The following is a 12,240-nucleotide window of genomic DNA, read 5'->3' as shown; positions in this document are numbered from 1 at the left end:
AAAAAAAAAACAGCGCAAGCTTCGGCTCTAGGCATCGGGGCATTTTGACAAGTACAAGTACTTGTCAAAATGCCCTGTATCGGGCCCGATTCCCATGCTAGCATCGGTATCGGGACATCCCTAGTTAATATAGTAAAAAATTAAAACCCCCAGCGGTGATTAAATACCACCAAAAGAAGCTCTATCTGTCCCCAAAAAGTGGTATAAAATTCATTTCAGTACAGCGTTGCATGACAGAATAAATGTCAGTCAAAGTACTGCAGCGCTGAATACTGAAAAATGGCCTGGACAGGAAGGGGGGTTAACAACCTACTTCAAGTGGTTAATTACTTTCTGTTACAATCAACCTGTTTGGCTAACCATAAACATGGCCGACCGTCGCCTTCTCGGCGACACTTCCGTTGCCTGTACACTGTTTTCATGTCGCGTTCTAATGATGTCAGCAGCATTAACACTAGGGCGCCTATTTGGAAGTGGAGATGAGCAATGTGCGGTTGGGAAATCGGAGTGGAAGAGAAAGCTGGATTAAGCTTGAGGGACGCTTATTGCCAGTGAAGGAAGAAGATGGGGATAGTGACAGGGACGAGGATGTGGACCCATCTGAGGGCGCAGATCCGGAGTTCCTGGATGCAGAAGAGATTGAAGGGGGAGCGTTACAGATTCCGTCTTTCTCAACACAGAACACCAAAGGTAAACAGAGGGCTGTCACATGGATCCATCCACCCCCCTTTTCCCCTTTACAATGATGCTGGCCCTGTCACCACCCCATTATATATGCAGGCAGGTGTCCCTGGAACACCCTGATATTTAAGAGGAATTGCAGTCATTTTAGGTAATAGGTATGGATAAAGTGGGGAAAGGTTAGAGCCTTTGGTGTTTTTTTTAGTTTATGATCATGATGACAGTGCGGACAGAGACCGGTATAAAAACAGATGGAGGATCAAATCCTTCCCCACCTGATCCAAAACAATTCTAAGACCGCTTTCACTGAGCACTGCACTTGTGATCATGGCTGCAATGCAAAAAAATTAATAAATGCTCATTTTCTCTTTTTGCAATATGGGTGCATTCATTTAGTTTAAAGTAGAATGTTCTTTTAAATAAAGTTTTGAGTGTAGCTACGCATTAAAAGTGAGCACCCATGCACTTGTAGCCCTCCTCTGTATGTGAGGTGTATTTCTTTTTCTGATGTTCTTGTTTCCTGCAAGCCTTTTTTGTTGTTTGTTTGGATAACTGTGTGCCACGGGGGTTTGCAGACAAACTGAGATGAAAAAGAAGTTCTCTAGCCCTGGGGTAGGCAAACCTCAGCACTCCAGCTGTGGTGAAACTACAAATCCCAACATGCATCTGCCTCTGGGAGTCTTGCAATGCTTCCTGGGATTGGTAGTGTCACCACAGCTGGTGTGCTGAAGTTTGCCTACCCCTGCCCTAGACAATAACAACAAAAGAATTGCTCAATGTCCCCCACCAGCCCTCAAATGTCAACACTCCCCCTTTATCGCACATCTTCCAGGTTTGCAGCCTTCTTGATTTGCCGGGCTTTGCTAATGTAATGTCCGTGCATGTACATCGGAGCTACTTTGTCCCGGCACAGAATCATGCTGAGAATATAAACGAAGCTGTACATGCACGGCTCAGTGTACAATTTAGGAAATAAATGCTGACTGATATGGAGAAACCTTTATGGCAGAAAACACATTTGGGGGAATTTATCATAGCAGTTGCTAGTGTTTGAACTCCCATATGGTCGCATGGGATATATTTGCGCTGGATTTATGTTGCATGGCAACCAATCAGCCTCTCTTCTCAGTTTGTTCAGTTAAGATTTGAAGATGAAAGAGAGAAGCTGATTGGTTGGATAAATTCCCTCTGTCAGGAGAAGCCACCTGTAAAAATGTTTTCAAAACCTGACTTTAGTTTCATTTTATTATGTTCCTGGAAACTGTTAACGTGTTTGCTGGTTTCAGTCTTGTATTCTCAGGTACACCTTGCTCTGGAATGCCTTTCATTACTGCCTCTGACATTAATAGTTTTGAAAGCAGTAGTGGTGGGCAACTCCCGCTAACTAAAAATCCCAACATGCCTCTGGGAGTCATGCCTGTAACTGTCAGTCTCGCTATGCCTCATGGGACTTGTAGTTCCACAACAGCTGGAGGGCCGGAGTTGCCTACCCCTGATATAGAGTGTGCCGGTGTGAACAGGGTTCAGTGACAATCTAAGACAATAGAAATAGATTAGGATGAATTAGTGTCAGGATTTCTTAAAGCAGAACTCTAGGATGTGGAAAAATTAACCCTTGCAACGGGGCTATCCCCGCACTACAAGGGCTAACTGCTTGTTTTGGCCTAGGGGATGGATTAAAGATGATATATACACCTGATTCTTAATACTGCCTGGCTGCTAGACCGGTCCCCTCAGCTTCTTCTCCCCTGGGCACCAGCAGTCTAAGGACCCACAACATCATCATGTCTGTGCAGGTTCCATTCACTTGCATTAGGGGAGAGTGGTGAGCCCTCACCTTCACTGGACCGAGGATTGGTTGAATACTGAATGTCTTCTGACTGCTGGCCCCTAGACCAAAAGCGGAAGTTAACCTTTGCAGTGCCAGGGGTAACCCCATTGCATGGATGAATTTTTGCATATCCTAGAGTTCTGCTTTAAAGAGACACTGACACTTTGCCTCTATAGGGCAAAGGGATAGCCCAAACCCAATGATAGCATCCGATTTAGCGCTCCTCTGCTAATCCTTTCTTCATTGCAGCCAGCGTTAAAATCCCAAGTGTTGGTTGGTGTCGGACATTGGGTGGAGAAGTCATGTTCCAGTGCTTGGGCTATTGTCTTCCATACTTTGGGAGTTGCTCACTCAGAATAGGTATATGTAGATCAGAAAAGTCAGCGTGAAGGTTGAACTTCTAATCAGTATACTTTTCCCAGACCATTGACTTAGAAAATACCGAACCCGCTGGATCGTTGTCACAGCCAGTGAACTAGCATTTTCACAAAGATAGGTTGGCTTAATTTTTTTCACAGGTTCAGATCTTTGCTCAGTTAGGTGTTCATGTTTCTTTAATACAGATGGACTAGAATGACTGCAGGCCGTGTGCAGAGATATAAGAAACAATTAAGTGTTTTTATGTTTCAACATCTATAACACGCAATCTGTTTTCAAAGGACTACCTTGGGTATAGAAATTACATCAGTGAAACAATGGAGAGGGTTTTAACATGACTTAACATATATATGACTTTTTCTATCTGATAATGATTTCAAGGGTAGTTCCGCTTTTGTGTAAACTTAAAAAAATGAAAAAAATAAATAGTTGCTCCACATGTTTGAGTGCTTTTTACTTATAACTCCGCACAGCCCCCTCCTTAACATTACATAGGGGGAGGATAGGTAGGATTTTTGTTTACTTTAAAGGAGAACTATGAGGCGAGTGCTTTTCACTCACCTCATAGTTCTAGCCGACCTGTGACAATGAGACTGTCGCAGGTCGGCTCAGTAGATCGGGAGGTGAGCGAACACATACCGGCGTTCGCTCACCTCTCGATCCTGTCACGGCAGAGAGCCATGACGGGAGGGACTGGATTCCCCCCCTCCCTGCTCCGATCCTCCAGCGCTGACTAGCGGAACGGATGGGGTGGGTACAGTAGGCTCTGCCTCTAGATAGGCAGAGCCAGCCGTCACTCACGCAGCTGGGCGGATACAGACATAATTGTCGGGACCTGTTTCAGCTGCGGCGTCTCAGTATACAGCTCGCGGTATACTGCGGGGTCTCAGTATACCGCGCGCTGTAGCTCGCGGTATACTGAGCTTAGGGTGACGGGAGGATGCTAGTTTGTGTCCTCCTGTTACCCTTAGGAGAACTATGGGGAAAAGCCCTGACCTCATAGTTCTCCTTTTAATTAGCCCTGTCTGTACAGTGTTGGCAGATTTCCATATCAGTTGTAAATTTGATTTAAACACTGTCAGTCCCAACAAAGGATTGAGGGCCCATTCACACCACATCCAGATTACCTCCAGACCAGACTGTTTCCGGACCCAAAATGCATCCCAATGTGTCCCTATGCTATTTCTGGCCTCTGTTCCCACTGGCGCAGTCCGTTCCACACCAGAAAAATACTACTTGTCCTATTTTGGCTGGTCTGGAATGCATAAAAAACGCGTGGAACGCACCTGTAAGAACATTTTAAGCTAAAGAAAAAACAATTCCAATCGCGGCAAAAACGCAATGCACTATGTTCCAGGTCTGGTCCGGAAAATGGTGTGAACCCAGCTTAAAGGTTGGGAGACGCTGTGTGTTAATGGGAAGAAGTCCAGTCTGTCCCTCAATATGACATTACAGTTTCATTTTCAAACTGCCCAGAGTAGCTTGAAATCTGCGCAAAGACCTTCACCAAAGAAACAGCTAAAAGGTCAATATATTTTTAAAATATCTTTTTATATATGCTTTGTGAAAAGGAACCAAACATAGTGGGGTTTTCTCAAAACCGAATGCAAAAGTGGAACTACACTTGAAGTCTTTAATGATGAAATGAGTTTATCAGCATGAGCCTTTTAGGCTCAGAATGTTTTAATTTTTTTAACCAATTGAGTTTCAAGTATATATACTGTTGTGTTTTAATACCCAGGTAACTCTCCGTGTGGCATCTTGTGTGAAGTGTAACCTTTTTATTTTTGGTTCTATCTTTATTTCCAGTGAAAATTTTCACCGAAGACTCCAAAGAATATATTGTCACTGGCTTCTTTCCACTGGTTGAACCCTGGTGGTCTGTAGCTGTGCATGTGAAACAATCAGGTTCTCAGTATTTTGTCAAAGGATACCCATCCTATAAACTGAAAGATGACATCCTTGGAGAGGAATCCATATTGTCGCTGTTTCTTAAGGAATGTAACGTACATACAGATTTTATATCGGAATTTGTGAAATGGGTGAGGGATAAACCTGTGACTTTCAGCCGACTGGTCAAGCTGGCAGAAGACTTTAAGAAAAAGCATGGTAAAGATATCCTACAATGTTTGATTCGTTCAGGTATGTGAAGCGTTCTATTTTTCTGCATTATATCATTATATGAGTTTGAAGCTTTGTGAGGGTGATACATGAAACATTTATGTAAAACACAGCTGGAATTTCCCATGAGCTATCTAGTCAATGTGTCTTCACATTTCCACTGTCCTTTTTTTTATATGCCCTTTGTTGGTAGCAGTGGAAGGATGTTGAGATGTTAGATGCCCGTGCTTATTATAAAAGACACCTACAGGATATACTGTGTCTTGTGTGTCCTTGTGGTACACATGCAGTATAACTTCTGTGTGGAAATCGAAGGCTGATCCAGAAACCATTTTCACTGGTCGATATAAAAAGAATTTTGGCTTTGTTCACCATGAGTCTCCTCTCACCTGTAGGAAGCTGGGGAAACACAAGTTTAACGTACAGGTCGGGGTGTAGAAGGTTGGAGGAAATTGCATTTGTTTATACACTTCTAAACTCAATGGCCGATGTATTTGGTACACGTTTTCTTTAGTGCTGGCGCTTTGCTTCGGGGTGCCAGCCTGATGTCTCATGGGGAGGGTCTCAGCAGGGGGAGATGTGCAGGCTGGCAGAAGTGCTGTAAACAGGAACCGCGTTCCCAAGAACGCTGCTGTGAGGTCCCCAGGAAGCGTGGCACCTAAGGCAGCTGCTTCAATTTGAAAATGTAAAGCGATGATAACCACGCGTGTGACCCTTTTCTAAGTCAGGAAAGTCAAACAAGCAATTGGCAGTACTGGCGTTTCTCGGAGAGGACAGATGTCTTCTCTTCCACCATTCTCGTGGACACCTCTGCCAGTCTATAGCTATTTTCAAATATACAGTATACTAGGAGGAAATGAAGATGCAATTTCTGTAGGTTGGTGGATCATCCTAACTTTCCATTTTATATTTTATTCAGAGCAAGGTAGCTTTGCATTGAAAGCGCTGGACCTTCCACTGGTGCTGAAATATGTACCCAAACTTTTACCACACAAAATGAGAGGCTTGCTAAAGTTACATGGTAAAGATAGTTTGCCGACCATTGATGCACCACCTGATCACTTGCTGAACATCTACACACCACTAGATCTACTACTTAAACTTGAAAGCCTACTGGATACTGAGCCTTGGAAGCTTGGCTTTGGTTCGGTAAGTATCCTGCTGATAATTTTGTGTGGCCCAACAATAGTTAAAACTATTTTGGGAAAGGTTAGAACTTATGTAAGTTTTTTGTTTTGTTTTTTATGGCTGTCTGTATGCTTGTCCCCTGGAGAGGAAGTAAGGTGAATGTCTCCAATATTCACATTAATAGCATTAAAAGCACCTAGTATAGATTGTTAGCGCATGTGTCAGGATTTAGTTCTGTTTCCCCACTAGGGAGATCTTTGAGAAAGCATATGTTTTCAGCACCCCATATTCTTCATGAACATTTCTGCATTTGTTATTATGGACCCTGATGTGGGTCCTTTTTATTAAAGCATGTGACATATTTAATCATTATAGGTACTGTATTATTATAGTGCTGACAATTTATGCAGCACATACTGTTCCATGCATATTTGTCCCTGCCCTCAAGGAGCTTAAAATGTGTGACACACACACACACACACACACACACACACACACACACACACACACACACTTACATTTGGTTAGGAATCAATCACTCTCCCTGGATGCATCAATTGTGCATCCAGGGACAGTGTTTTCTAACCGCTTGTAATCATATCACATACCATTACATGCGGTGTGCAGGCGTTCACATTCAGCTGCTGTCACCTGATCATTAACTTCAATGGGTAACATCGGCCGCTTGTAAACTCCAGATTAGGGATCCCGGCTGCAGGAGAACGCAAGTTCCTGATGCAGGAATTCCTAATTGCACCTAAACTTACAGATATGAATGGGGCTGTATTGTGTGTGTATTGGGGTCCGTAGCACCATACCGGATATAGTTAAATTTTATTTTAAAGTATGAAATTTGGCGAGTGGCCACCATGGGAGAAAACAAATTGTCGAGTGGCCCCCGAGTAAAATGGGTTTGAGACCCCTGAATTAATGTAACAGTGCGGATTCTCAGGTGGCAACGCGGGCTCTGTGGTGGGCTGTGCTGGCTTTATGGGGGGCTTGGCGGACTCTCAGGTGGGCTGTGCAGGTTCTATGGTGGGCTATGTGTGATCTTGGGAGAGCTGTGCGGTCCAGTGGGGGTCCAGTGGCCCCAGTCGGCCTCAACAGGTGGGGGCAAGGTGGATCCACTAAAAGGTGATTTGCGGCCGGCGCTGTAAACGGGTGCCGCGATTCACAGAAAGGCTGCCGGACCTTGCTGGGGACCTCGGCAGCCTTCCTAGATTTGGTCCACGGGCCTTGTGTTTGACACATGTGGTCTAACCCTTGCATGCCCTTTCCCTTTCCAATAAAAAAAGTTTTTGCCTAGCGATATACTTGCTAAGCCAACTAAAACTGGTAAATTGGAGCAATTAGTCATGAGCCATATAATTGGAATCCAGTTGGAATCCTGACTAGACACTTCTAAAGTTGTGTTGCAAAATATTCTCTTCAGTCAAATGTACACCGGAAACATTCAAATGTATTTTTATGTTTTAGTTGCTTTATAAGGAGCTCCAACTCTGTGGCTTTGAGGCAACATTGGACAACTTCCAACAGTGTGATGACCTCCTGAAAAAGATTCCCGACTTGCAGCTAAATGCATTACATATATACAACGAACTGAAAAAGAAATGCATGAATCTGGGTGACACTTACGTAAAACAATCTGCCCTTACCAAATCGGTCTGTAAAATCATGTCAGATGTGGCTGCCTGGGAAGCGATCAGGTTTCTCAAAGATCAGGAAATTGTGATGATTGAGCAGGATCGAGTTTTTCTGTACAATTATTACCTTTATGAGGTAAATACTGCACGTTTTATTAGAAAGTTGGCAATGAAAAAGCCCCAAGATTCAGCGGTGGAAGTAACTGATAGACTTGGTGAGCATACTTCACAAAAAGAACAGGTGTTCTGTTCAAGTATGGCCAGACGGACGCTAGTACATGAATTTACTGATGAGCAGATTAAGAATTTACAGATAAATGACTGCACCACACCAGAGAACTGTACAACAAAGCTGGATGCTGAGCAGCAAGCAGCGGCTAGTATGATTCTGGCCAACCCAGTGACCATTATAAGTGGAAAAGGTGGATGTGGAAAGACCACAGTAGTAAGTCTTGTGTTCAAAGCTGTTATGCAGCAAGAAAAGGATGAAGTTGAAGAGGCCTGCAAAGCCTTCGAAGATGACTTGGATGCATCAGAAGAATGGGTTTTTAATGCCACGACCTCAAGCTGTGTACACAGTGACACCATTCGTATTTTGCTGACTGCACCCACAGGAAAGGCAGCTTCTCTCCTGAAGAAGAAAACTGAACTTCCAGCTGCTACTCTACATCAGGTACAAATTGATCCTTGCTATTACTTGGGAGAGTTTATGGCCCATTCACACCAGTGCGCTTCGGGTATGTGTGTTGTTGTGCTGTGTTACCATTCATTCTGATACTGCGCATTTTATTACAATGTTGGCAATGAAAGGGCAACCCATCACACCACAATGCATGGTAACACTCTACCCTTTACTGCTGAAAATGCTGCTTGCATGATTATTGGTCTGTCCTGGTGGGTTTTATTTATTTTATTACAGGTACTTCTATAGCGCCTACAATTTATGAAGCTCTTTACATAGTGCACATTTACATCAGTCCCTGCCTCTCGGAGCTTACAATCTAAGGTCCCTATCTCACATACATACTGGGCCGATTTATACAAGAGCCAATTAACCTCCCAGCATGTCTTTGCAGTGTCGGAGAAAACTGGGGTACCCGGAGGAAACGCACACAAGCACACGGAGAACATGCAAACTGCATAAGGATAGTATCCTGACTGGGATTTGTACCAGGGACCCCCAGCGCTGCAAGACAAAAGTGCTAACAACTGTGATGCCAAATTCAAATTTTAACGTACCACAAATGAGCAGTGTCTTGTAACAAAACACGTTGATAAAATAATGCATAATCTAAAGTCCCTTTTGATAATTTTGGCCTTTCTAAATTGAAAGGGATGTTAGCTGAGCAACAACGTCCTTTCTGGGTATCCTCCCTTATACATATACTCTTTATTCACGTGCGCTTGTCACTAAGTGATATTGTGTACACAGATTGAATTGAGACATTTCATGGTTACCATGTTGCATTTGCACTGTTCACACAGAAGAGTGGAATCTTCTATGAAAAAGGTCACTACAATAATGACAGGACAGTTAATGCTTTTCCTTTTATATTTCAGTCTGCTTTTTAGATACTTTTTTTATTATGTTAAAATGGTTTTACTATGTGAAAACAACCACAAACAAAGAAAAGCAGTGTCTGCTGCAGTGTAAGACAGTGCAGGTACAGATCTCCGAACCCTTACAGATATAAAAAAATAGAGAACGCAGTACGTTGCTTTAGAAATGTTTATCAACTATTTACAATATACAAAATCAACGGAAGAAATTAAGCATATATAGGGCTACATACCACATACCCAAACATTCATTCATTGACATATGGGGGCCTGCGTTCAAGCCACCTATTCCAAATCATATAATATTTATCTGCAGAGCCCCTTTGTTTATATGTGGGCTTTCCTGATGAAATTAGAATTCAGCTCAGTACACCAATCTTCTACAAAGGGCGAGGAAACTTACACCCATTTCAGGACTAGCAGCAAACCATGCCCTGGTAACTGCTGTAGAGGTGAACGAGTCCAACCCAGAGGACTCAAACACCCTCAGGATACAGGTAAGTCGAACCATTAGGAATGGACGTAGCAAAAACAGAATTCAGCACAAGAAGAACTCCTTCCCAGTACTGCATGAGTTTTGGGCAGCACTACAGCAGATGAATCGGAGAGCCAGGTTTTAACCCGTAGTTCAGTTGCTGCTTTTTTTTTAAAAGCACATTTCCAATATGTATATGTACTTTGTGTTCTTGGTTCCACTTCTTTACATTGTCAGTTTTGCACATTAGTCCTTTCTTTCCTCCTCCTTTTTTTTTTTTTGCAATGGGCTTTTTATTTTTAATATATTTAAAGTGACATTAAACCCTCAGATTTTTTTTTAACATAAACCAATGCTGTAATGTGTGCCTTACTGTAATCCATGGGTGTTTCCCTTCTCTTTGCTGCTCTTCCTTTTTAAATCCTCATGTCTTCTCATGCTTGGGGAGAACTCCCCTTTGCAGCTCAGGGCCTCTTCCTGTAGCGCTGGCTCAGGTTACAAACCTACACACAGACACCGTGTATCCATTTCAGAAACAAGGCAGTCTGCTGCCAAACAGAAGTTCTGCCCAGCATGAGAACAGATACAGATTTAAAAGGAAGAGCAGCAAAGAGAAGGGAAACTACCATGGATTACAGTGAGGCACACATTACAGTATTGTTTTATGTTAAAAAATCTGAGGGTTTAATGTCACTTTAATTTCAGTATCTGATTGATTAGATTTTCTGTGCTTTGACCTGAATTTTTTGAATTGGGTGAATCTCTCTCCATTCTGTTCTAGATTACATGCAGCTATTCAGCGTGGAAAAAACAGAAGCAGAAAAAAGAAGAGAGTGGTGAAAAGCATACATTTCCATGGAAATTCTCCAAAGTAGAAGCACTGGTGGTTGATGAGGGCAGTCTGGTGTCTGTTCGAATATTCAGCGCTGTTTTGAAATTGCTCTGTACACATGGAAGGCTGGCAAAGTTGGTGATTCTTGGTATGTGTTGAACTCATTGGGATTTTGGATTCTGTTCAGAAGACACTTTTTTTTTTTAGTCAAGTCGATATTGAATGTTGCATGTAGATATTTCAAATGTACTGTTTTGCAGCTAGCTTGGAGATGAGTGCAAGTTTGGTACTGCAGAGTTAAGCTAATCATACACCTATAGATTACCTGCAGCTTTTCTATGGTCAGATGGAAAAAGTGCAACAGATTCCTCCATCTATGCTAAAATGGAGGAATCTCCCACTGGGCCAAGTTTCAGTATTTTGCTAGTCGGCCCCGCTGGCTCTCAAAATACCTGAACAATCTGATTGGATTCAGGCATTGTTCAGGTATTTTGAGAGCCGCAGGGTCTACTAACAAGATACAGAAGCTTGGCCCAGTGGATGATTCCTCCATCCACACAGCTTAGCGTAGATGGAGGAATCTGTTGCACTTTTTCCATTTGACCATAGAAAATCTGCAGATAATCTATAGGTGGCTGGCCAGCTTTACCAATAGGGGTTTTCCCTATCGGCGCATCCCTGCTTTCTTTCCTCCCCGCTTGGCGCTGCTCTGTGTCCCAGCAGGGAGGAGAGAAACTGTGACAGCTGGCCGAGCGCTGTGAGCGGCCGGCGTCTCTCCTCCCACACAGTTCAGCCTCTTATCACAGTGCAGCAGAGTGGTGTGTGGGCGGAGACATCCAGTGCTGTCACAGGAGACTGAGCTCCCCGCCCAGCCTCCTGTGACAGCATGTCAGGAAGGAGAGCAGTACAAACACTCAATGATCGCTGAGTGTGTACGTAATTGAGGACATGGTATGTGTACTATAGCCTCAATTATGAATGAATGGGAGTGATCTACATCACCTCCTGTTCATTCATAGTTGTAGTTATAGTAAACATACTCTGTTCTCATGTTATGAATGAATAGAAACACTCAGTATAGAGGATTCTTGTTCATTGATAACATGGGCAGCAAAAAAAGAGATTGAGGACTTTGTGCCCTCAATCTCTTTTTCTATTTTAAAAGGAAGGTAACAGACCCCTAATATTTCCCAAAAGCCCCTAAAAGTAAAGTAAAAAATACAAATATGTAATAAAATATGAATACATAAATAAATATAAAAAGTGAAAAAGTTTATAAAAAATACAATATTTTGAAAAAAAGTGAAAGTTAAATAAAACAATTTTTTGGTTTCGGCCTGACATTTTATTTTTTTCGGTTTCGTTTTAGTTTTGACATTTTCATTTCGGTGCACCTCTAACCACCATTTCTGAAACCTAGGCACCATTGTTAGTAGGTTAAAGTGACGCCAAACTCAGGAGTTAAAGTGACAATAAACTCAGGAGTTAAATCTTATAAATGCATTCAAGTTCCTTAACTATTAACAAAAATGTATCTTATTTGTGTATCACTCAGCTGTAGATCCTCTAATCATCTCTGAATTGGTGCTGA

At 42.7% G+C, this 12,240-nt stretch overlaps 1 protein-coding gene across 1 annotated transcript in view; it reads left to right on the top strand.

Annotated features, from left to right (window-relative positions):
* Nucleotides 1–479: 479 nt before the first annotated feature.
* The window catches only part of HELB (DNA helicase B), a gene marked incomplete at its 3' end in the record, with an annotated part of 21,738 nt that continues 9,977 nt past the window's right edge, over nt 480–12,240 (top strand). Inside the window, 5 exon segments of the mRNA XM_018576344.1 lie at nt 480–690; nt 4,700–4,999; nt 5,889–6,160; nt 7,616–8,455; nt 10,599–10,797. Coding sequence (XP_018431846.1) covers nt 480–690; nt 4,700–4,999; nt 5,889–6,160; nt 7,616–8,455; nt 10,599–10,797 — 1,822 coding nt within the window.

The sequence above is a fragment of the Nanorana parkeri genome, unplaced genomic scaffold (assembly GCF_000935625.1).
Source record: "Nanorana parkeri isolate BGI_ZX_2015 unplaced genomic scaffold, ASM93562v1 scaffold65, whole genome shotgun sequence".
NCBI classification, from domain to species: Eukaryota; Metazoa; Chordata; class Amphibia; order Anura; family Dicroglossidae; genus Nanorana; species Nanorana parkeri.
Note: the sequence above shows the minus strand (reverse complement) of the source record. Positions and strands in the feature narration are given on the sequence as shown.